General features: G+C 50.2%; 7 protein-coding genes across 7 annotated transcripts; 4 read left to right on the top strand and 3 right to left on the bottom strand.

Moving 5' to 3' along the window:
* Positions 1–492: 492 nt before the first annotated feature.
* Positions 493–1869, top strand: A1O5_01149 (beta-lactamase; the record flags this gene model as incomplete). The annotated part of the gene is made up of 4 exons (XM_007741768.1): positions 493–880; positions 931–1067; positions 1123–1414; positions 1466–1869. 4 exons carry the CDS (start codon positions 493–495, stop codon positions 1867–1869), a joined length of 1221 nt encoding a protein of 406 aa, XP_007739958.1.
* Positions 1870–2651: 782 nt separating this feature from the next.
* A1O5_01148 (uncharacterized protein) lies at positions 2652–5162 on the top strand (the record flags this gene model as incomplete). The annotated part of the gene is made up of 1 exon (XM_007741767.1): positions 2652–5162. One exon carries the CDS (start codon positions 2652–2654, stop codon positions 5160–5162), a length of 2511 nt encoding a protein of 836 aa, XP_007739957.1.
* A 2444-nt stretch (positions 5163–7606) lies between these two features.
* A1O5_01147 (uncharacterized protein) lies at positions 7607–9439 on the top strand (the record flags this gene model as incomplete). The annotated part of the gene is made up of 1 exon (XM_007741766.1): positions 7607–9439. The coding sequence occupies one exon, from the start codon at positions 7607–7609 to the stop codon at positions 9437–9439; it is 1833 nt and encodes a 610-aa protein (XP_007739956.1).
* A 322-nt stretch (positions 9440–9761) lies between these two features.
* On the bottom strand, positions 9762–11565 carry A1O5_01146 (uncharacterized protein; the record flags this gene model as incomplete). The annotated part of the gene is made up of 3 exons (XM_007741765.1): positions 9762–10511; positions 10547–11070; positions 11118–11565. 3 exons carry the CDS (start codon positions 11563–11565, stop codon positions 9762–9764), a joined length of 1722 nt encoding a protein of 573 aa, XP_007739955.1.
* A 246-nt stretch (positions 11566–11811) lies between these two features.
* On the bottom strand, positions 11812–12081 carry A1O5_01145 (uncharacterized protein; the record flags this gene model as incomplete). The annotated part of the gene is made up of 1 exon (XM_007741764.1): positions 11812–12081. A coding segment is annotated over one exon (270 nt), but the record flags the coding sequence as incomplete, so codon positions are not given.
* An 829-nt stretch (positions 12082–12910) lies between these two features.
* Positions 12911–18302, bottom strand: A1O5_01144 (uncharacterized protein; the record flags this gene model as incomplete). The annotated part of the gene is made up of 6 exons (XM_007741763.1): positions 12911–13828; positions 13876–15007; positions 15052–15684; positions 15736–17291; positions 17348–18143; positions 18193–18302. The coding sequence occupies 6 exons, from the start codon at positions 18300–18302 to the stop codon at positions 12911–12913; spliced, it is 5145 nt and encodes a 1714-aa protein (XP_007739953.1).
* Positions 18303–21831: 3529 nt separating this feature from the next.
* On the top strand, positions 21832–22587 carry A1O5_01143 (uncharacterized protein; the record flags this gene model as incomplete). The annotated part of the gene is made up of 1 exon (XM_007741762.1): positions 21832–22587. The coding sequence occupies one exon, from the start codon at positions 21832–21834 to the stop codon at positions 22585–22587; it is 756 nt and encodes a 251-aa protein (XP_007739952.1).
* Between the last annotated feature and the right edge of the window lie 1935 nt (positions 22588–24522).

The following is a 24522-nucleotide window of genomic DNA, read 5'->3' as shown; positions in this document are numbered from 1 at the left end:
CCTTGCCCCTGGTCTCTATATAGGAAATTGGCATTGCGGGGGATTAACATACCTTCCGCAAGGATGATGTTTCTTGAGCGACTTGCGTATTATTAGCCGCGTTGAGGGGTACGGAACAATGACGGCTGGATGGCAGGATTGCGATATGCGTCAGAGATCTTCCAGAAGGCCGAACACATTTCGAAAATGCGTTTCCGCACATCACTGGGTTCCTCTTTGCTACTAGGCTCAGCATCAGAGGATGAGGCACGTTGCGAGAGAATCTCGGACCCGCATCCTTGTTAGCCGAATGCTGGAGAACAGCTCAACTGAGGGGGTGGGTGAGAAGAAGGAGGGAGGAGGGGGTGAGCAAACAACTCACTTGATATTTAGACAGCAGCCAGGCAGATTCCGCATAGTCTCTCAAAAGCCCTCTTGTTCCTGCCGTGTCCCTTCGCATATTGGTGAGGCTGAGTCCGCAAACGTTTGGTCCATTCCTCTGTATCTTTCGAAATGGGGCTCTCCACCGAGGCTGTCAATAACATAACGTCCACCCTCAACGCTGCCTGTGTTGATGGGGATAAAGGTATTCCGGGTTTGGTGGGTATAGCCATTGGAAAGGATGGTAAAGAGCTCTTCGCTCATGCTGCCGGCAAGCGAGGCTTCGGCACCTCTGAGCCAATGACCCTTGATAGCATCTTTTGGATAGCATCGTGCACCAAGATGATTACTGGTGTTGCATGTATGCAGTTAGTGGAGCAAGGCCAACTGTCCCTGGATGATGCGAATCAAGTCGCTCAGCTGTGCCCTGAGATCAAGAATTTGAGTGTCTTGCAGCCTGGTGGCAAGCTCGTCCCAGCGAAGAGAGGTATCACGTTGAGAATGCTGTTGTCGCACACAGGTCAGAAATAACTTCTTCCAGGAATTTTCATTCAGCTAACGCGGATCCAGCGGGCTTCGGCTATACATTCTTTCACGATGGCCTTCGTGATTACAGCAAGCCCATCGGGTATGATGAATTCTCGGGGCATATCAAAGATTTGATTCAGCCGCTGGTTCATCAGCCGGGTGAGGGCTGGCACTATGGAGTGCGTTTTGCCTTGGTCGATTTGAATCAAAATTGTGGCTAAAATCCCGCGTCAGGTCGGCATAGATTGGGCGGGTATATGCGTCGAACGTACCACAAAGATGTCGTTGAACGACTATTTTCAACGCAACATATTCCAGCCCCTAGCCATTAAGAATATCTCCATGTTTCCCAGTGCTGAAATGAAGGCAAAGCTGGCATACATGAATGCGCGCACCCCAGATGGTCAGCTTCAACCACGAGATCATCTCCACCACCGGGCATTGGTCGTGGAGAGTCAGCAAGACATTGCGACATGCGTTAACAGCGGAGGAGCCGGTGCATTCGCAAAGCCTCGAGAGTACTGCCGTAAGCCCACCTTTTACCCAAAGTCCGGGTATGAGCTGATCGAAACAACAGAAATCCTAGCGACTTTGCTTAATGACGGCACATCGCCGATTACCGGGGCTCAAATTCTGAGAAAGGAGACAGTGGATATGATGTTCCAAAACCAGATTCCCGAGTTCCCGGACTTTTCACGCCAGGGCATCCCTCCAGCCAAGCCGGACCTGACCAATCCGATACCAGACTTGTATCCCGGCAAGCAGCAGGGCTGGGGTTTGACATTTATGCTGAGTGATGGAGCAACCGGCAGGTCGACGGGCACAGGCCATTGGGCGGGCCTCCCCAACCTCTACTGGTGGTGCGATCGAGCTAAGGGCGTAGCGGGGATGATTTGCTCTCAAATCCTTCCTTTTGCAGACCCTCAAGTGCTTGGTCTCTGGGTTGCTCTCGAATCGGGAGTGTACAGTGGCCTCACTTAGTTACTTACTTCGGAACGCTGTTTCCGTTTATACAATTCCATTTTGCCATTTCGATCACCCTGTGGTGCCGTGGACAGGATCGGTCGGTAAGCTAGCTGCAGTAGCCAGCACTGAGTAGTGAGGACCGTGCTGCGAAGACGGAAAAGGGAGCTGGAAGGGGGGATTGGTGCGTGCGTGCCTGTAGAAGCCCGTGCGACGTAACTCGTGGTGCTGGTGGTGCCGTTGGCCCTAGACCGCTGGGTAAGCTGGCCATGGGAATATGAAGAGCCGTCTTGTGCTCCAAGGCACACAGCTGCATAGTTCGAACTAGTGAAGCAGAAGGCAAATCGTGGCGCTGCTTGGTCGGATTGGCGGTGACACAGCATGGGCACTTAGTTGCCTTGGGTGAGCTCGGAGCTGGGAGCCTGTGAGCCTGTAAGCCTGTGAGTCTCTGAGTCTGTGAGCTGGCCGAAGCGAAGCGAAGCAATGCGCAGCCAGAAGAATTGTTACCCCGCAAAAGTGGCCTCTGAGAAGGGCCACCAAGGGCCACCAAGGGCCACCGAGGGCCACCAAGCACCCACGCAACCCACGCAACCCACCAGCCCATCAACCCGTGAACAGGGTGAATCGCGGGGGCTGGATTGACATCTCCAGACTCCAGACTTCAGACTCCACCTTCTTTTGCGCATCTCAAGAGAACTCACATCACCCTGTTCACAACGGCACACCATCCCGTCGCCTCGATCAATGCCGCACTGACCCTGAACCCACCGCCTCTCCACGCATTGCCTCCCCCAACAGCCATGGCCCAGACTGTTGCCCTACGCCGTCGCCAGAACAAGAGCTGCGACCAGTGTCGAGCAGGCAAACGTCGCTGCGATGTCGAAGTCGCCGTCCACGAGATCCCGGCAGTCAGCGGTCTCGGTTTCCCTTCGAGCGACGAACATGAGGCGACAAATATTTTCGCCTCCTCTCCGTGCACGAACTGTAAGAAGTGGAAAAAGGCATGTACAATCGAGTGGATCAAGTCTCATCAGAGGCGTCAATCGACCACTTCCAAGCGCCGGCGAGAATCCAAGGGAATATCGCCGGTGGTCGACGACACGGCCACGCAGGAGGCATGGGTCGACGGCGGCTCGAGTTTACCACAGGAGGACCTTGACTCTATGCTTAGCGACTCCCTCAACAGGTCGATCTCCAGAGAAACCTTGCCGGATGGTTCCACAACAGGCTTGTCAGCGAGTGCCATGTTTGACGGCTTTGGCGGATCGCAACAGGACGACAGCGCCTCTCTCGTAAACTCACAGCTCAATCAGCCGTTCTATGACTTCACACCCCTCGACTGTCCCGAGCCCTATTCGAACAATTACTACGTGCCTCAGCCGGTGCTCGACCCAGATTTCGCCATTGATGGCCAATCTTCCATAAGTTACCACTCCGACAGGTCAAGCTCCTGGGGACAGCCTATGTCGAATCCGCAGTCAGTAGTTGACAGTCAGGACCAGGAATCAACAGTGCAGGAACGTCGATTTTCTCCCCCATTCTACGGGAATGGTCTAGTGAATAAGACCGCTTCGCCCTTCGCCTCGCATTTTCTCGCAGAAGATCATAGTCGGCTCTATATCAAAAAAGGCCTGCTCAAAATCTACCACGACTCCCTAGAAGGTGCTTTGAGCTGTTGGCTGATTGAAAGGAATTGCCCCTACGCGTCTAGTCCGTTTGTCGACGAAAGAGATGCCTGGAGCTCCAAATGGTCCAACAGAATCGTGACACGAGTCCGCGCATTAGACGAGGCCTACTCGAGGAGTGGTCTGCTATCTCAGAGCGACCAGAAACAGGCTTCGAATGTCCTCAGCCTCGTGGTTATGGCATTCGCGGTGCAATGGGCTCAGTCTTCTTATGGAAAGCACGACAACCTAAGCACTCACCAACCCGAACATGGGATCTTCGGGCGGAACATGCAAAAGGCACTTTGGCATAAAGCCAACGCGGCCCTCAGTCAAGCCGTGGCAAACCCGTCCTTCAAGGTCATATTTGCTGCGATCATATTTTCTTTGACGCAACGTCCAATGGATCCGGCAGAAGTTCTCCCCAATACATACTCACATCGGCAGAATGATCTCGCGTCGCTGCGCAAGATTCTCGATCACGACGGCGGTCCTATCTTCTTGGATGTTGCAGTTCGCAAATTGCATGATCACCAACGAAGACTCAAAGACGCCGAGCGCTCTCAGAATGGGGGCCACCTCGCGTTGCAAGCGCCCCAAACTCTAGGCGAGCAGGACAAACAAACGTTTGGACTTATGTTCTGGCTCGCCATCATGTTTGACACAATATCTGCAGCTATGAATCGTCGGACTTTTGCGCTGAGCGACGGCGAGACCAGCATCAACGATGATGACCCGCCGCCAGCCCCAAGGATCTCCACATCCGTCAACGGCTTTCCCTGTGACCTGGACGGTTATTCGGCTTTCTCGAACATGAACAGCTCTCAATTGGCTCGAGACTCGCATATATGGGGCAACTATTTCCTTCGTCAGCAGTCTCGAATTGGAGACGTTCGCAAGCAAACAACTCGTTGGCCTTGCTCCTATATTGACGCTGCTGCATGCCTCGCCGACGCTGCTCCTGTTAAAGTCCTCGTTTTCCGCAGAGTTGGGCACCTTCAAGATCTTTACTATCAACGTGCCCCACCAGATGCGATCGAGAACGCCATCGCATCCACACTGGAGGTCTATAACCACTGGAACAATACCTACGGTCGGTTTATCACCGACTGCGTAGCAAACCACGAAAGCCTCCCCGCTCGTATTCAATCATGGTACATCCTCCTGGCTAGCCACTGGCATTTGGCCATCCTCATTCTAGCCGACCTGATTGAAAAGCTGGATGATTCGAACATGACCCTCCCGGCGAATCGAACTGCGAGACAGACAACCGAGTTCTCTGCAGCCTTGCGTTTCCGCTCCGTATACGCTGTATCCGACCTTGGGCGATGTGCACGCTTCAGCAACGAAGACCTATCCTTTTCGCAATCGCCAGATTTTCATCATGCTGTCAACAAGGCAGCGTTACTCACCGAGCCATGGACGGTAGTTTTAGTGCGCTCATTCGCGCACGCCGGTGAAGTCCTTGTCAAATTGGTCCTGTCCAGGCGGGAACCCGGACTTTTTATGGACACCAACCACCTCGCGGAAGCGAGAAGTCGTCTGAATGACTGTATCGAGGCGTTGTGGCTGCTAGGAAGAAAAAGTGACATGGCATTAAGTGCAGCAAAAATTCTGCAAGAGGCTGTGAACCAGGGTATGGGCTAAAACCAGTTAAAGGAGGTAATGCAAGGAAAAGCACCGATTGCTTGAGTTTTCCAGTTGGGCTAGTCTAATTTCCGATCCTCTCTCCTGCCCGTACGACTCTGATGCCTCGTTTGCCTTCGATGCCGTCGGAATACTCTGCCGCCCGAGCCTAGCGAGTAATGAGGCCCAGCTCGCCACGGATTGGACGATCATCACTTGTGGTGAGCCCTCTGCCTTCCCCCTTTCTTTGGTCATGATCCGGTTCAGCGCCATGAAGGCGACCCATCAGTCCGCCTTTGTCAGTACGTACATTCATGAATCGCACAGGAGGGTGCGGCTGCGGACACCTGAATGAGGACCCCTATCCCCGCGCAAGCTTAACCGCACGCATCTGACGAACCCCAATACGGAGTACAGCCACGCAAGGCCAGGACTTAATGCTATTTCGGCCCAATGGATACGATCAGCAACCTCCTGTTATGGTCCATGCATTTGCTATCCCCTACTCTTTTTAGCCCCAGAAACCTGAAACAAGGAACGGCTCTCTCCTTGCGGACAGGGGGTGGCTTACGGTACACGTTATCCGCACATCAAATCTCCGTCCGCAATGCCATGCGGATCCGCATGTGCAAGAATGCAGATCCTGGGGGAACCTCTCCACGCGGGGAGGGGAGAGGAGAAGCTTTGCTTTTCTTGTGCGAAATCTGGGGAAAAGAAAGTCGCTTACAGGCGGACTCGGCACAGCCAAGAGAAGAGAGGGGAAGGGGATTGATCGCCAGCCCCGGGGCTGATCGAAATAAAGACATTCCCGTCGATGCCACAAACTAGGAGAGTCACCGAATTGTGTTCGGGGCTTCGGGATCCGAATGGAAATGCTGCGGAGGTGGTCTATTGTGGAACGAGGACGGACGGTCGTCTCCGAACTAGGCTGCGAGGGGGCTTGTTGCCATCGACGACGGTGAGCGACTTCTGCTCGAATTCTCCTGTCAGCGGGAAGCCGAATTATTGTAGCTGACCGTCGAGAAGAGGAGTCTCCCATAAGGATTGTGCCGCTACGAGAACAGACCATTTTGGAGAGGTGCCGTTAATTCTGTTATCTATCTGCTCAGCATGTTTCCTCTGGCCCCTTTTGTGGGTCTTGTTTGGAGGAGTTGCATTGCTTCGATTACTGATGGCGCTCATGGATATGGATATGTTGCAGTTATTCATTTTGTGCTCGGTATTATGGTCCCGCATGAATCAATCAAATACTCGTATCGAAATCCACAGAGCTGGCTCGGCCATTATTGTCTTCAGGTCTTCCACCAGCAACTTGCCAGAGACGGAAGGGATTTAACTTGTGCATTGTCTAACCACAAGGACGAACTGGGCTACCTATATATATACAGAGGTTGCCATAAAATGAAGAGGTTGGGCATGCTTTTCTAACACAACCAACATCGAACTCCCAACCAGAGAAGGTGAGTGGCGAATGCCAGACAATCTCTCTGTCTCGATAAACTTGCCTGGATGGAGGTCGAGTCCCCGATGTGGTGAGAAGTCAGGATCTTCTATTGCCCGCCGCCTACTGGTTAGTTGGAATCCGCACTTATCAACGGTTTCTGATTTCTTTCTCCAACCACATCTTTGGCTCGGATATCGTCCAAGATTGCAGAAACCTGTAGAAGAAAGTAGTGACTGAAATGCACCAGTCAGCGCCTTCCTTGGCCGTGTACAAAAAGCGAATTGGAGGACCACGTATAGATATATATATATATATATATATCTCACACCAGCCGGGTGGGAGTGTGTCGGGCAGAAAAAAGGGGCCGTGGCAAAGTAATGGAAGGGCCAAGCAAGCGCACATGCTCACGGAAATCGCAAACAAACAAGACGGAGCATATCCCGTAGATATTAAAGGTCAGTGGTGCCTCTTGCGAGACGTATGAGAAAAGTGACAATTCACTTTGCGCCACGTTCTTGCCAACACCGAGCATTCTGCGTGATTGGCCTGATATGAGGATGTGGCGGCAATGGCCGGCGCTGGTTTCTTACTCAGCCTCGCGAGGCTGCCTCTTGCGCTGCCAACGCACTCACCGCCAACCTGGACTTGGGCAAGAGTAAGTCTCTTTTCTTTTGGCACATGTTCTCTTGCCTCTTGCCTCATTCTCTGGCATTATGATTCTTCTGCTCTGGAACAGATTTGCACATACGGATTGCTCCTTTTTCGCTTTTTTCAAATCGTCTTTGCCTTGGTTTCTTTGCACACATTTCGAGCGAGCATCTCTCTCCCTATATATGTACAGACCTCACTCCGTTTCGACAAGAGAAATATTCAAGAATTTGCAGATATAAACTGGGTCTACAGCGCAGAATACTCCCCGAGATTTTGCAGAAGTCATTCATCATCACGGCTCCAACGTCTGATCGAATTTTGTTTCATTTCCCTGTGCCAAGAATATTTTTCTATAAGAGGTGGAAAGAAGATGTTGTTAATCAATACCGAAACCCTGAAACTCGAGTCCATCGTCAACCCCCCACCAGGTTCCTACGCCATCCTCTCACATACCTGGGGGAAAGAAGAGATCAACTTCCAGGAATGGAACTGCATCGAATCCGGAGAAGGTCCTGAGGCAGACAAGCTGAAGACAAAGTCAGGCTTTGCAAAGATCGAAATGACGTGCCGCATAGCAAAGGCCGACGGACTGAAATACGCCTGGGTCGATACCTGCTGCATCGACAAGAGCAGCAGCGCGGAATTGTCGGAAGCTATCAACTCAATGTTCAAATGGTACCGAGACTCGCACATTTGTTACGCCTACATGTCAGATCTGGAAAAGGCTTCTGATCTGAGTCAACTCCAAGAATGCCGGTGGTTCACCAGAGGCTGGACACTTCAGGAATTGATTGCCCCTCAAAAGGTCCGCTTCTACGACAAGTGGTGGGTCGAAGCCGGCACCAAGTCCAAATTCCAAGAGCTGCTGGCAAAGATTACAAGGATCGACTCGGACGTCCTCGTCAATGGTCAAAATCTGGACTTTGTTCCGGTCGGCAGGAAAATGTCTTGGGCGGCTCCCAGAGAGACCAGCCGGGTGGAGGATATCGCATACTGCCTGTTAGGAATCTTCAACGTCAACATGCCTCTGCTGTACGGAGAAGGGGATAGAGCATTTCTCCGCTTACAAGAGGAAATCCTCAAGGAACACAATGACTTGAGTCTGTTCGCGTGGCAAAACACCTCGGGAAAGTCGCTATATCGAGGCATCTTTGCAGAATCACCTTCTGAATTCTCGGATTGTGTCGACCTTAAAGCGCCACACGAAAGGCAGAGCCTCGGGAACGAAGTCTCAGTTACCAGCAATGGTTTACGTGCCGACGGCGTTTTCCTTCCGGGCCAAGACGATTGTTGCATTCTGGATCTAGGTTGCTGTCGCATTGGCCCCAGCTCCGATCCCGAATGGTTGTACGTCCGGCTTCAAAAGGTAGGAGAGACGTTTGTCCGGGTCCTTCCGAAATTCGTCACTGCGGAGAAATCACGGCTTCTTTGGTGGCAGGGCACTAGGCGAACAGTCTATGTCCGCAAAAGCGTCCACGGCCAACAGTTGACGGAAGCAAACTACCGCATATCAAGCGTGGCGATGCAGTTTGCCAAGTCTCTGCGAGGCCAGTTGAGGCTCTGCGACGTGCTGCCATTGCAGAACTGGGAGCCGGAAACCACCCGATTCTTCGGATTTGAATCAGTCAACTTTGTCGGCACCGTCCCCTTTGTTTTCGAGGCACCCCCTGGGGCTCCGCGGCTAAGAGAGCGTCTTGTACTCCTCTGCGGTGTCCACAAGTCTTTCATCCGCAGCTGGAGACTCGACTCGTGGGCAGCCCTTTTCCAAGAATCAGGTGCAAACGACGATCTTTCCACGGCTCTGGTGGCGCTGGCCCACGGAGACGACACGAGTCTCCCTGAAGACCACCGGCAGAATGCGATCAAGGACATGCTGTTTGCCAATTTTTCAGACACCTACGGCGTCTTGAGGGGTCTCGATAAAAGAAACTCGGTCAAGATTGAGGATCGAGCTGGTCGGACGCAGTACATCCTGTCTTTGGAGATGCACGACGTGCCCGTGGGAAACACATGGAGAGCCACAACGGCGACCGTCAATTGCGAGGTGGTGGACGTACCCGTGGAAAAAGTTCGAAGCTCGACGGCGCTGGTGAAATCGGCGATCAAGGAAGTCGACTACCCGCTGGTGCCGATCGACGGTATCAAAGCAAGATCCCCTGCTGTGGGTGTTCTACAGACTCGATCACAGACCTGCATATATTGATTTGATCTCTAAGAAGCTCGTAGATAGTCTGAATACAATGTTGCGTCGCTGATAGCTCCGCGAGGACAACTAGAAAGAAGCCGGTAGCTGACAACCTGGAATGCTTTATTCCTTGAGCGTATCAGACACCAGCGGCAGGACATATTCGCAGTACATACTAGTTTAATTATCTCTCCCTTTCCGCCTGGGCGCATTGTTGGACCAATTAGGGGCCAATGAAGGTCAGTCCATTAGAAGTTTTATCTAGACTAGCAAAGAGGTTTATATACCAAGTATCTAGGTAGTATCGAACGGGGAAAAAAACCAATCCTCGGTCTTCCCATTATGATGAGCCGCTCGCAGCTTTGCTCACCCTAAAGCGATCTCTGACCGTTCCCTGACCACTCCCAGAGTGAGATGTTGAGGAGAAGGCAGATGTCGCTTGTCTTCTGGACCGCATCTCTCTTGTTCTTTGGTGCCATTGGAGAAGGAGAGCCCAAAGCTGACTCTCGACTGATTGCGCCCCAGAATGATTCAAGCCAGAACCGTCTCTGAATCCATCCAATGCCTTCTCATACCACCTAAGCGATTCAGCATACAGCCCTTTTTGGCAATAGTCCTCCCCTAAATGGTCAGCCGTAGTCAATATATCATGATGCAGAGGCCCATAAACTTTTTGAAAGCCATCATAGGTCTCCTCATGTAGCTTGATAGCCTCTTCAAGCCGGCCGCATCTGAGATGCAGGTTGGCGATATTACCCTTTGCTCTGAGGGTTTTCGGACTGTCTTTCCCCAGTTGCTTCTCTGTTCCACGGAGAGCTCGTTGCAGGAAATGACGTGCCTCATTGTCCCGCCGATGGTGCCCATGCAAGATGCCAATACTCATGGCTGTTTCAAGAGTGGAGGGATCTTCCTCTCCCAAAGCTGCCTCCTTTTTCGCCAGTACATCTTGGAAGACGTCGAGCGCCTTTTCATACTCTTTTTGTTCTTTGTAAATCACCGCGATGTTGTTCAAAGTAGCGAGTGTTCTCTGATCTCCTTGGCCAAGTTTCTCCCTCACTTGAGAGAGTGATGTTTTGTACCACTTTAAAGCCTGCTCCCACAAACTGAGCTTCTTATAAATCATACCGACACTAGTTGAGTGACCACTTCGGTATGGAGAGTTTGAAACTTGGCCAATGCCTCGTGCAACTGGCCTTTATTGAGCATGGCCGTCAAAATGCCGTCATGGCCGTCAAAACTTGATAGTGTGGATAGGGGCGCCGCTGTATTGAGTCCTTTCTCAAACCAGCGAATTACCTGGTCGTGTTGGCCGAACTGATCGCAGAAGTTTCCGAGGATGAATAGCGCTCTTGTACATGTCGTGTGCTGGATGGAGTCATCGAGATGCCCCTCACAACTATTAACATGCGATAGTAGTAGCCGATAAGTAAGCCAACCTTGCTGGCGCTCCAATGACAGTTTCCATATAGCGCCAGCAACAACTAAGATTGTTCTCTCCACAAATATTTGTCTTTGAGGCTTAGTTAATCTTTGGCGAACACATGTCTGAAGTACCGTATGGATTGAAAACGTATCGCCAGCCTCGCGCTTTGCGAGAGAGAAGGAGAAGAGCCTTCCCATGCCATCTTCCACGACCCGAGCTAGGGCGTCTACATTGCGTTAGTCGGTCCCATCTTGGAAACAATAAGCCACTTACCCTTTTGCGCAAATTCGAAGCCCGATTTGAGCATGTTTTCACTTATGTTCTCGCCGGCGAGAAACGCACAAACTGGGAAAATCTCAAACGCGCCAGAGTATGATTTTTCAAACTCTTTGAAAGTCAAATCCCAAGAGCCTAGCACTGTCTTGCGGTATGGCCACATATTAGTCGGTGGTTTCCAGTTCAGCGTCTCAGCATTCTCTTTGAGGCGTGATAGGTATTTTGTGGCCTGCATCTTCAGAGTATGCATATGTGCTCCTGCTTGATCAATTGCTAGAGGAAGATTCCCCAGTACTTTCACAATCTCTTTCGCAGCCTCGAATTCCAATTTTTCAGTTAGACATAAAACTCTGTGGCCTCTGTACAGAATCTTACCTTCCTGGTTCCCCCCGCCGTAATCCGTCAAAGAACTTGAAAGAAGTAGCAACGGAGTTGCTTCCTCCATTAATGAAAGACTGAAACTCACTCCGATCCGAGCCCAGTCCTCCCTTCGGCTTGTAATCAGGACTACACCTGAACCACCATGAGGGATCAAGGACTCCATCCTCCCGTCCTCCAAAACGTCCCAACCGTCCAGTAATAGGAGCCAATTGCTATATTTTTATGGTTAGCCGCTCTTGACAGCGAAGACTGCTTTTGTACCGATGTCTTCTTTTTCGAGGCTCCAAATTCTCCAGCAAGGCCTGTTAACCAGCCCAATGATTGGTGCGATAGTGCAATAGCTCTCCACGGCAGATTCATAACTATTGGCCTTGACCCGGAAGATAGATGAAAATTTTGGTCGGTACCTATAAGCGTACTCGAGAATCGTTTGTGTTTTTCCGACACCTCCCATGCCATACACTACACATTTAATGCAGTCGGATTCTTTGGATCTGTGAGACGTAACCGCACTATGGATATCTTGAAGGATCTGATCCCTCCCGACAAAGTTCATGTTCCTCGGCAACGGGATGCTGACCGAACCTTCGTCTGAAAGGCAAACCACATGTTTATTTTCGCTTGAGTCGAAAATAGCTCCTTTGGCGTAAGGTAGACTCCTCAAAGATTTGTCGATCTCATCTTTGAGTCGAATGAACGCGTCCTGCCATTCACCATATATAAGAGGCATCACCACACCAAAAATTCCCAGCAGACAATATGCCTTATCCTCTTTCTTTTTGGTCGTCCGTTTCTCTGCCCACCGCATCCGCTCGTCAATATTGAAATTAGATAAAGGGAAACCGCGGAGAGCTTCAAGGGGAATTTCTGTCTAAATATATTCTGTCTGGTAATTTAAACTGTGGATATCGACGCTAGTCCGAAGGACTTCGGCCCTATCGTCTGAGCCCCGACCAAGGGGCCGTTTGTCGGCCGCCTGGGCTTCGTTTGAAAAGTAAGTCGTTTGTTGGTTTTGAGAGCTTTCTTTGGTGCCAATGCAAGGCAACTACAAGGAGATGACTGGCGTAGAAGCTTAGAGGTGACAGGGCAATTGTCTTACACTATGGACCGCTAATAGACAACTCACACTCCAGTGGTCCCAGAGGACAATGTCTTCGGCTTAAGACTATGGAGATACTGTCATCAGAGACAGTATGAATTCTTAAGAACTCAGACGTATTGTATTAGACCATGGGTTATTGAAGAGTTCTATCCGCCCAGTATTCAGAGTAGAGGACTTTGAAAGCAGCAAAGTTTGGGTTTGAAGGTGTGTCCTACACTGAATGTATATCATGGTCTACCTGGCACAACCGAAAATCTCGATTTCGATCCCTGAGCGTGATTGCGTCTATAGTTTGTGTTCTGATAGATCACCGAGCCTGTTCCAGCTGTTGTCGGCTGACGTTCGAAATATACGACTCCATTTCATCATCAGCAAGCCTGAGTTCCTCGAAAGAATAGTGTTTAAAACTGTCCATAAACGGAATTGACTGGTAAGCCATCGAATAGCCGCTTGGATCTCGTTCCATGAACGGTTCGAAGCTACTACATATGGTGGTTGGGGCTGCAGCGATCTGTAGCGAGGGGGACTGCGGAAATGCGAAAGTAAACTCGAAAGGGTCGTCTGATGCACCTTCTCTTGCATTCTGCCCGACAGCGCTGAGAAATGAACCCGAAGCACGACGCCCGCGCGCGCTTTCAGGTGCGGGCAGATCAATGCGGTGTGCCGAGCCTTGAGCATCGCCCACTGCTAATTCCAAATTATCACTTTCGAGGGTGTACGCAGGCCTCTGTGCAACCTCCGATATCAGATCGAGAGACATCGACGCCCATGGATCAACGACAAACCACAGTCTAGGCTCACCGTCGATGTCGAAGACCCTCACAAGAACATACACGTTGCGTAAAGGCTCAGACGCAGTGACTAGATCCACTGACCACTGCCGTGCCATCCGAATCTGATTGGCGCTGAGGGTCCAGTAAGCATCATTCTCAACACGATTCGGCGTTGACTTGACTTCGAGGTGGTACTTCGTGTTGCTGTCCACGCCTCTATTCCATCCCCAGTTAGCTCTCAGATACTGCGTAAAAGCCTGGCTCGCATCTGAATCTCCAATTGTGAAGTCCGCGCACCCTCCTTCGTCGATAGAGTAGTAGTTGCGACATCCTGGAGGACAAAGGCTCGGGTCGTGATCGAGGCAAGTTGGAATATAGTGCTTGCGACCGTTGCTGGTCCAGTGTTTCTCGCCAAACGATGGGCCGAGTTTTCCTCGCAAGAATGTGTACAGCTGCTTTTCAGTTAGCTTTGTCAAGAACCAGTGCCTCGCAGGCTTACAATGTGCTCTCCCTTCCTACCGATCTCTTTTCTCCGTTCTGAGGATGAGCCTGGCTGAGAAGCGCTAGAACCACCATTCCATGAACGTTGGTGAAGATGTTGCAGTGATCCACGCCACACCTGTGCTGATGGAGTTACGGGTTGGCCAAGCGATCCAGATAGTCTACGTCTGTTGGTGCCGTTGAGATTTTGCCAAGGTGAGGGAGAGTTTCGCTCTTCCCTGCTGGTCATCTGTCGTGGGGTTCTCGTGGCCGGGTTGGCATCTTCCATTTGTGTGGCTGATCCGGCGAATCTTGGAGGGTCCTGTGATATGCTCGTGCCCGGGCCATCGTCCGCCACGGAGACCTCAGCGAGCGCCGAAGCCAAAAAGTCGACGCTACTGTTGTCGGCAGGGGTCAGCCATCTCTTTGCTAAACTGCCTCGCGACAGCTTCGGGGTAGAGCGTATTGAGGGCGTTGTGGTCGCGGCTATAGGCGTAGGAGATGTTCTCTCGATACAGATGGTATACCCAGTACTTTCGGATGACTCCTCCGAGCTCTTGCCGTTGCGCAACTCATTAAGCTGCCGTTGCGCGTCTTCCACATCAGATCCTCCACCATGTGTTCCTTTGGGTGAGGCTGGAAAGCGTTGCTGCTGGTCGCTTCTCACGTTTGACGACTTTTCCAAAGCTGTCTCGGGATTTGAATTCCTGGAATCGTCAGTATCACTATCACTATCACTACCGGCCTCTTCTGAAGCATCAGTTCTTTCGCCTGCCGGCACGTCCGCTACGTGCATTTGATGTGCTCCTGCTCGCTGCAGGTCTTCTAGCAGGCTTTCTGGATCATCTGCAGCCAGGAGGTCGCCAAGTAAGTCGCTATGTTGGCTGACTTCAAGATTCCTGGCCATCTCTTTCCTTAACAAACGAGCCATTGCGTCCTGTTTCAAGTCTTCATGCACAAGAACCAGCAGTTGTTGCCCTCTGGTAATGATGCGCAAGCCGCCTTCTACTTTTTCACCCATGTACGGGCGACTCTTACCAACCACGTATCTTTCGATGATAATTTGTGGCATTTGAAGGGCTTTGATATTTCTCACTTGGTTTACGCGAACCGTAATTTGCTCTGGGGATTGGCCTTCGCCTTTCAGTATTCTGGCATAGTCAGCAGTAATCGACAAAGTCAACGTCACGCATACCCTCCGATGTAATCTGCTTTCCTTTTCAAATCCTGTTCTAACTCAGGATACTCTCTGCCTTCCTCCGTGTTCCCATCATAATAATACTTCACGGCTTCCGTCAAAAGTTTGCTTCTCAGACCAAGCACGGACACGATGTTGCTTATATTGGTTCCAATTGCGTCATCGCTTAGATCAAGGAGTGGTGCATGGCCCCGGAAGCATTCGTGCAATACAGAAATATCTGGAATCCAGAATTCGCCGGAATTAGCAGATTGTAGTGTCCAGTGGCCTTTATGGGTCGCAATGGGAAACATCTCGAGAGTTTTGAGTTGAGAGACCTCTTGAGAGGATGGTCTGATCTTCAGCATGCTGTCTAGATTTTGCAGAAGATTGCGCATGGTTCTTAGAATTGCGTTTTGCTTCGATTTGACCGAAATGTGTTCGGACTGGTAGCGTATCTCGGTCATCAGATCAACCAGATTGGTGGATCTTATGTCCAGGACTTCGCAGAATAAACGCCGGCAAGGTTTGTACTGATCTCGCAGCAGGGGATAAAGAGTGCAGTTAAACTTTGAATCCCATCGAACTTTATGCGCGTAGTACCACTTACCATCCTGCGCCAAAATGAGTTCTGCGGCCCCAAAGGCATCCCTGTCATGAGGTCAATCTCTGTTCCAGAATTGCAGGGCATGGGGGCCGTACCTTATCTTTGAAATTTCCAGATCGTCCGCGATAAGCTTTCCGAGACGATAATAGATCTTTTTTGCTGAAGCAAGCAAGTCCGTTACATGTTTATTGGCTTTGAGATAACTCAGCTGATAGAAGAGAAATCTCCTGTCAACCGAGACACACACTCCAAAGTGCTTCAAGAAGGACCAGTCGGCCTCTAAAGATTCGAGGCTGATAAGCGGTACCATACCACCAGCTTTCTCGTGGAGAATGGGCAATGCAGTCTCGCGGAGTTTTCGAGGCCCATGTGTGGTTGATACTCCCAGTTCGCCTACATTCTTGCACCAAGTTGAGTTGGCCAATGGCAAATTGGAGTGCTGTCGAAGAAAGTTCAGCGCCTTGCCGGAGCCGCAGCGGTCGTATAAGCTTTTGAATGCCGTCGATAATTGGCCATTGGTGCCGATGACTCGCACATCATTTAATATATTTTTCCACTGACGCAGCCACCTCCACCAGCTCACCCTCAGATTCTCGTCAATAGTAGGAGGACTGTAATAGTCCTCGTGCAACCAGGAGATACTCCGATCCGCTTCGAATAAGGGTCGAAGGGATGCGGCCTTCGACTCAGACAAGAAAACTAGCTCGCTCGATATAGGCAGGTCTCTTGAGTTAATGAAAGTGAATGGTAAATCTCTCGGCTTGTATCGAGTAAGGAAAAGATATACTGCTTGCTCCAACAATTGTGCATGAGACCAGACTTGGTTCCCTTGATGTTTCTCTAGGATGACTCTGTGGACGTCGCTGAAGTCACATTTGCGGAGACCAAGCACCTCAAACAGTCGACGTCGTGATGTGTCTTCATTAGCCTCCGAGGCAACCGTGCATATAGAGAAACCGCTTGGTATTGGCGGTGCAGCTTCGTTGGGAAGAAATGCATTTTCAGGGCTCGGCACCATCCAGGTCCCATCATTGAGAGGCACAATTGCGGAAGACTCGAGAACCTGATTCAGGTGTAGGTAGCTAGGATGTCGCAGGAGAACGGTCGCAACTGCCGAGTGCCATTGGCTAGATTTCCTTCTAATATATGCGGGGTGCCGATTAACCATATTAGCAAATCGTTGACTGAAGCAGTAGTAATCCATCCAATCGACGCCCAGTATCTTCAGGTTATCCAGAGCCTGCAGAGAGTACTCGCTGCTGACAAAAGTGCTCAAGTCATCGGGATGATCGAGCAGGGGACGACCGTCGTGTCGAAATCTACTGTCGACAATGATGGCCTCTGGCGGACGGCAGATTTGACGTGTAACACCAGCAAAGGTTTCTAAATCAGTCCTGACCAATTCCAAGCTGCGAAGCTCTTTCTTTACCTTTGAGGTAATTCGCTGAAAATATCTGTCATGGACTTGTCCTAGGCATTTAAGGTAAAGGGGCCACTCCAGCGGGATTGGCGACTTGGTGTCTCGTGCCAGCCAAGCCAAGGCTTCAACAATGCTCGCGCTGATGTGACTTTCGAGCTCGATGTTCCATGCCTGATCAGGCTCAACGTGGCTTCGACTGGCGTCCAAGATAAAGTCCGAGTGGATCATGAACTTTTTAGTTAGCCCTCCAGTCTATGAAACTGAACGAGTCGACGCTGCTCACTTACAGAGAACCCAAAGTCCTGGATGGCCTGAAATGCGTACGTCAGATAACTTTGTTGGTGTTTTCGATGTGGTCCTTCATCATCTCTGCCTACAATAGGAAAGGCGAGCCGAATGTTTGTGGGCCATTTGCGAGTGTCTACCCTGGTCTTTGATTTGGCGCTGTGGTTCCATATGAGAAAGCTTTCTATAGTACGGGCCCCGTGGCTTCTTTCTACAACAAGCTCCGTGGTTGATTCACTGTGCCCTCTGAAGGAAGCCTCAGTCGTAGTGAAGCTTCCTTGGACTCGGTGGTCAATCTTGATCTTTCGCAACACTCTCGAGAATAGCAATGAGTAGAAATTGAAATTCTTGAGCTGATCAGACAGTGCCCTTCGGATTTTGTTTTGATTTTTGAGCCGAATGGTGAGTAGGGTTCCGTGGTTGGGGTCGGTCGGTTGGTCCACCCAGGTAGGGACCAGCATGCCGAGTTGCCCTAGTTCAGAAGCGGTGTCAAATGTAAAATAATACGGGTGGGACTGAATTGTGACCTGATCAGCCACTTTAAAAATGGATTTGAAGCCAATCCCGTTCTCTCCCGTGCTTTCCAGGTCACTCGCTTTCGAACTTCGTCCGATAGCACAGAGTGAGTCTACATCCTCTCTCTTGAAGCCGTTTTCATTCGACCAGGCAAAGAAATGTGTGTCGGTAAGGGTGAATTTGACTGTAGGCTCGTCGACTTCCTCATATCCCGTGTCGTCGAAGTTCTGAATGAGTTCGTTGAGGAAATGGCAATCCTTGTGGTGGACTTTCTTTGATATTCTGGTCAAATGTCAGCTTCTCCAAGCGAGCATGAGCAATGAAAGCAGACATCTCCAAGGCGCCCGTCAAAACACTAAACAATCTGCTATTGGGGTCAGAACTGGGGCCGCCCAAAAGGTCGTGCCGAATGGTCTCGATGTGTTCCCGCGCAATATCCATATCTGTAGAAGTACTCAAAAGCAATCTAGGGGCCTGCGGATAGTGTCGTATCGAAGTAATGAGGAACAAGAGGGAACCACCGCAATGGTGGGGGTTGGCCGCAATACCACTGAGTGTTGGCCAGCAATCTAGCTATCTATTGGTTTGGTGGGCGGTCTCCGACGAAGGAGAAAAGAGAAGGGGAAGAGTGGGTAGAGAGGCTTAAATAGCTTTCGACGCCCCATCCATCCTAGACGAGAGGAAACTTCCAGCCAGAGTGTACCGTGAAGGAGGGAGAAGAGCTTGGATGATAAGGATAATTGTGGTAACGTGGGGGTATCGTATTGAGTAGCCACGTGACTAGCTAGAATGACAACGATGACAGCCAAGTAGGCGCTCAGGTGCCAAGGCGCTAAAGGGCGTCACAACGGGCTCATAGGAAGTGAGGGCCAGCGGTCCAATAAGCAACCCAGGCTTCACCTCAACTTCAAGAAGTGGCGCCAGAACCGGACCCAACATCACCTGTTCTCAACATGCTACTATCAAATGCAAAGTGTAATCTATTTTACATCGACAAGTTCTTCAGTAACCACCTATATTTTTGCTGGTGCCCGATTCGAAACATGCAAAGTGTGGCAAGGCAGATACGCCTTTGTTCATAAATGCTACTGTGACCCCCCACTAGCGCGTACAGCAGCATCACCTATGTGAGCACCCTGCTGGAACGTGTTTAGTCCGATATGATATGAAGTGAACGCTAAGGTGGCTGAGCTTCTTGAGATTATCCTGGCTAGATGCTGCCTATTACCTTCTCTGATAGGCAGTTACACTGGCGCCTAAATGAGCGTAGGAGGCGAACGCTTAACAAGTAGAGCAGTTCTCTCCGGCATATGCATAAGGTTTACATAATTACACATGTGACCTGTTACTTTCGAATAACCCCTACTAGTACCAGTAGGCTCAAGGCGAACGTCTACACTACGAGGTACAAGGGGTTGTATCCTTCAAGACAGCAGCGCGGCTAGAAAAGCAGCCGTGGAGCCCTGGCACCCTGGCACCAATGAGCGAGCAAGACGGCCCGGAAGTTGGCCCTTCCGAGGTTAAACATCAAAAACTAGGACCTAGGGGTCAAGTTATGGGTCCCTGCAAAAGTGCTCACGGCTAAGCTCATTCTGCTTATGGGGTGACTCAGGGCGCGCTCAATAGCGCTCGGGATTAGCGCAGCCACAGCTCAAAACGTCTTAGTCATGACTCAGATCAAAGAGCGAGTTACTTGGGTCTGGAGACGGAAATGGACTTTGGAGAGGTCAAGATTCGCCGGTAAGTATTGGTACATATCGGGATGGTAAATGCGGCAAGAGCGAACACCTAGGTAATGGTTTCTTTTTGGAATGCTAGGGGACAAGGCCCGTCGTTTGCGGCAGCAAAATACACCCCTTTTTGAAGGGAATTGTCTCCACTGTTGACATTCCTAGATCCAGCATATATCCACCCAGAAATATTGTAAATCGTCCCTCCGGGCCTGTTCCCGCAGAACTGAATCTTGGTATAATCAGCCATACTCTTAGCGGATCCATCTTTCAGATCATTGAAAGTAACCTCGTCATCATCCACTCCCCAAGTAGGTGAAAGTATTGCGTAGTTCGGAATATCTTCGATCAAGGCCTTGGTCAGGTTTGACTCACCACAACTACCAAATTTCAAAAGGCGCATTGCCTCCAATTTAGATCTTGAGGCACGGTGAAAGGCGTATGCTAGGCGGAGAGGAACGTTCTCTCTTGGATTACTGAAGAGCTCTGTATTGCTTATTGAGGCATGGATTGCATGAGACAGGATGTGAGGGAGGCTACTAGGGAAAGCCGCGTGAGAGAAGACGTGCAAAGGGAATTTGCATCGTAAACCACAATCAAGATAGGTACAAGGCCGAGGTCAGGTTGCTAGCTTGGGTGGAAAGATGAGACTCGTGAGTCTGCAGCAGACATGGCTAGTTGATGGCTTTTGTAGACATCCGAATCTAAGGATGGCCATAACAATCATGGGCAGAGCATCTTGAAGAGTGTTCGATCAGGCTGAAGGGCTCAGGTATGCATCGTAACCCCCCGAGCCTGGACGGACCTTCTGAATTATCACGTGATTGACGTCAATTGAATGTGATTGGAGGCCCTGCGGAGCCTTGCCATTGGTCACTTCTTCATGCGTCCAGCCGCCGGCGAGATAACACGCACCGATGTCTATTTCTCGCCCACGCCAACCATCACTTCAGGCCCGTCGCCGCATCGGGAGCCACGTAGCGCGGCGGTCCTCGGCCTGGGCAACTGTGCAGATTCGACAACACACTTCAACTTAAGCACACTGCATGTCCCATGTTCTTCACTATGCTTCTCCGACTCTATTCACACTACGATCTTAGTTATACTGTCATTTGTATCGTAGCTGTCCACCAAAGCGCTTCGGCGATTAAGCCCGATTAAGGCCTCGCCCTCGATCGTCACTCTCAGCCTGATGGAGCATCTTGAACCTCAGTATCTCCATGTAGCCGTATTTCCTCTCTTGGTCCTCGTCGCACCTCTCTTTCACCCCTCGCGCGTTCTACCTCTCATCCCAATCCCACTACACAGCACGTTCTCTGCCGCTCAAGCAATGTTAAGTGGGCGTCACCTGTTCTCTTTGTAACGACATAGGTAATCGCCACTCTGGATGGACGGTGTTAGCCGATCACGGGTCAAGAGTGGCCGTTATTGATCACGGAGAGCCAGCCATTTCGGAAGCAATGTCTAGGTTCAGTCCGCGCTTCACCTCGAATTTCGGGTGGAGCGGCTGCTAGATCAAAGAGATTCGAGTACGGCACCCGTTGTCTTTGGCTAGATATAAGAACTTCAGAGACTTCGGCTGGGCCCGAGGCCCGCAGTTATTGGCATCAGATGATGCGGGAGAGGAACAAGTGTATCACCAAGCAATCAGACCATGTATCGACACCAGGAATCTTTCCTCTGCAGAAAACACAGCTGCCTCGACACCATACATACTCTAGCATAAAATGCCTCACCTTCAAGAGGCAGGACAAGTGTATCTATGCAATGACCATCTCGGCTGCAGATCTTTCATAAAAGTCGATGCAGAGGTGCTTAGTATCAAGGTGGTGGAGCAACGAAATGAAACCCTCAGGCTTTGCACATATCAGTGTTGCTTTGGGTTGGATTCCAGTCTCTGGAACTACTAAATTGTCCAGTCAATGGCGTTGTCGTATTCAAACCCTTGCCGGCAGAAAAGCGCGTTGAAACTAGAGCAGGCGCAGATGAACGCCGATTGTTGTACAATCGCTGCAGAGCCACGAATCTCTCATGGAGGGGCTACAATCGGGTCAGCTACTTTTTTGCACCAGGCCGCTGCCTAGCTGACATTGAGACGGTCTCAGTGAACCTTACTTGTGGAGTACTTAATCCGCAGTGTGATCTTGCATGGAACTCACTCATCTGGTTTCAGCGAGGAGCTTGTACATGATTGTCTTTCCATTTACTATTCAGCAAATCTCTATCCAGACGTTCCTTCCATGTCGTTGAACCGGGATGTTTTGGTTTTCGACCCTTCCGGAGATGTTTTCTTGTTGCTCGAGAGGGACGATGATCAGTCTAACCGTGAAGGAATTTTCATTCCCGCAGACAGCAATACTACAGCTCCTCCCGATGAAGTTCCTGAAAACGACGCAAACTCTATCGTATTGCACGCTGATGCGGACGAGAAATTATTGAATAACAAACTCGCAAGCTGCTCAACAGAAAAAATCACTCGAGAAATTGAGATGCAAGTGTCGTCAAAACATCTTTCACTTGCCTCCAAGGTTTTCGGCGATATGTTTCATGACAAGTCCTTGGAGGGAGTCGCCTCGAAGAGCCGAGAACTAGTAACAATTCCTCTCATGAAGGACGACTTCCATTCACTAGAGATTCTACTTAATATTGTACATGGGTTTACCAGAAGAGTTCCTCGACAAGTGGAGAGATGCGTCCTCTTGCAGGCTGTTGTGTTGATCGACAAGTATGAGTTTCATGAAGTAGCTGAAGTTTTCACGGACATGTGGTTTGAATCTCTTCGACCAAAAATTCCTCAAACTCTTCGCCAAGATTTGGCTTGTTGGGTCTACATTTGCTGGGAGCTGGGAAAATCAGAAGAGTTCAGTAAAGTGACCGAAATCGCGATCCTGGAGACCAACTACGCACTCGAAGATCAGGGCGCGCTAGTTCCTTTCTGGATTGTCGGTAAGTCCGCCCCGTGTGGGATTTTGCGAACACGTTCTGAAGTCTTGTAGATGAGATCCAGTCTCGTCGGCAAGATATATTAAGCGAACTCCTTCTTGTCCTTTCGGGACTCCTTGAAGTCTATGAGGGCACTCGTCGCCTATGTTACCAAAACAGCAATTGGGATGCGTTAGCACTAGGGAAACTTATAAAAGGCTTGAAGAGTGCTGGGCTTCATCCAGTTCCAGAGCCTTCGACCTTGAATAGATCTATAAAAGATCTTTTCTCTACGGTTCGAGAGATGGAACTCTCTCCATTGTGCAACGAACCCTATAAGAAAACCAAAAAAGACTACCGACACTCTAGCGATGACGGGGAAATATTCCTGAACTGTCATCAGAAGCAACAGCTGCGACATTCACTTTCAAAAATTGAAAGCAGGTTTCATGGATTAGACATGAACGACATGCGCAGAAAAAAAAAAGTTTGAAACTTAGGGAGAGGTTTGCGTCAGCATCATCCAGAGAGAATTCCCTGATATGTGAATGGCATCAGTCCGTTCCTATTCGTTGGTGACGAGTGACTATCAACAATCAGTGATTCCAGCTGCAATTTCGACTCGGTGCTGCCTAATTCCACAGAATATGGCTAAGAATTGCGTTAGGAAAGCAGTAATAGATTCGACCCGATACACGGTTCTTTTCATACGCGGTAGAAGAAGCACTGAAATGGTGCGTCCGAAACCCTTGGTTATACTATTCCTACTTGTTATATTGGTAGTCTATAGCCACAATATAAGTGCCTGGACTGGTAACGCTTGCGGTCGTTCCCGAAGCCGCCCTCCGTCCCGGCTGAGGTCTATAGTCTGTTGGGGATTGTCTAAAAGGGTTAAGAATTATGCCATTTCCAGACAGGAACTGGGATCTCTTAGCTTATATGCTTGTTAGATACCCTATCCGTGACGCCCTTCCCCTTGCGGATACATTGTAACTTTCTCTCCATCAAAAAGATAATGTAATAAGTGGGCCATGAGAAGCCTTCGCTCATCCCCAAGAATCGAAACCGTATTTGGAGAGCAGGTTTTTCGTTCGCGAGTATTCATGTACTGTAGGTGACACACGGGTGCCAAGACTATGTGGATCAGCCCTAAATAGGCTAATGCAGCACGGATGGCTTGAGCGTCGAAAGCCGGCCAAGACACCAGGATAGTCCGTACAATTGGCTGTGTACGTTACACAACCTTAGCAGTTGGAGCGCTTCATGTGACAGGAACAAAAAAATCTCCGAGCAGCCTGGACGCTGCGCAGGCCAAGGATCGCCCCGGACCATGCCTTCATGAAACAGTGCGCAAAAACAACACCCTTCATCAGCGTCCAATCGACAGAACAGCTCGGGCATTCTGCAAACCACCTCTTTCCGACTATGCCACTGGAGACGGATGTTCGCAGTGTCGTGGCATTGAATTGAATCTAGGGGTTAGTCCTAAATGGGCCTGTTTTCGCACGGGGGATTATTTTTTCTTTTTGCCTTTGCTCGTTCCTATCCTCCCTCATTCTATAAGTATATGGAGCATTGCGCAATCACGCACATTCGCGTCTGATTTTGTAAACAAAGAAATGACATAATAGCTTTTTAAACATGACTCCCAACATCAACTTGTCCTTTACGGCGTTCTTTGGTAAGAGCATGCCCTCGGTCTGACAGACGTGTTGTGTCCAATCATCTCACAACCACTTGACAGGTTCCATCACACTATCCTTCTGCGGCCACCAGGACAACAAAAACGGTGAAGGCGAGAGCTCTGATGGGGCAAGGGCGAGAAAAGATCAGACAGGGGTCAGTATACATCACTGCATTCATCCGCTTGGGATATGGCAATAATGCTCAGGTTCCAAGGCAGATGGGTCAGGCGGCGACCCACGGAGACCTGAGAGATTCCACTCCTCGTCGAATCGGCCAAAGGGCTGACGGGGAGTTGGATTTTAGGTATGTCTCGAAAGGTATTA

This window comes from Cladophialophora psammophila (genome assembly GCF_000585535.1).
Source record: "Cladophialophora psammophila CBS 110553 chromosome Unknown aczJe-supercont1.1, whole genome shotgun sequence".
In the NCBI taxonomy this organism is placed as follows: Eukaryota; Fungi; Ascomycota; class Eurotiomycetes; order Chaetothyriales; family Herpotrichiellaceae; genus Cladophialophora; species Cladophialophora psammophila.
The sequence above is the reverse complement of the archived record's forward strand: the minus strand, read 5'-3'. Positions and strand labels throughout refer to the sequence as shown.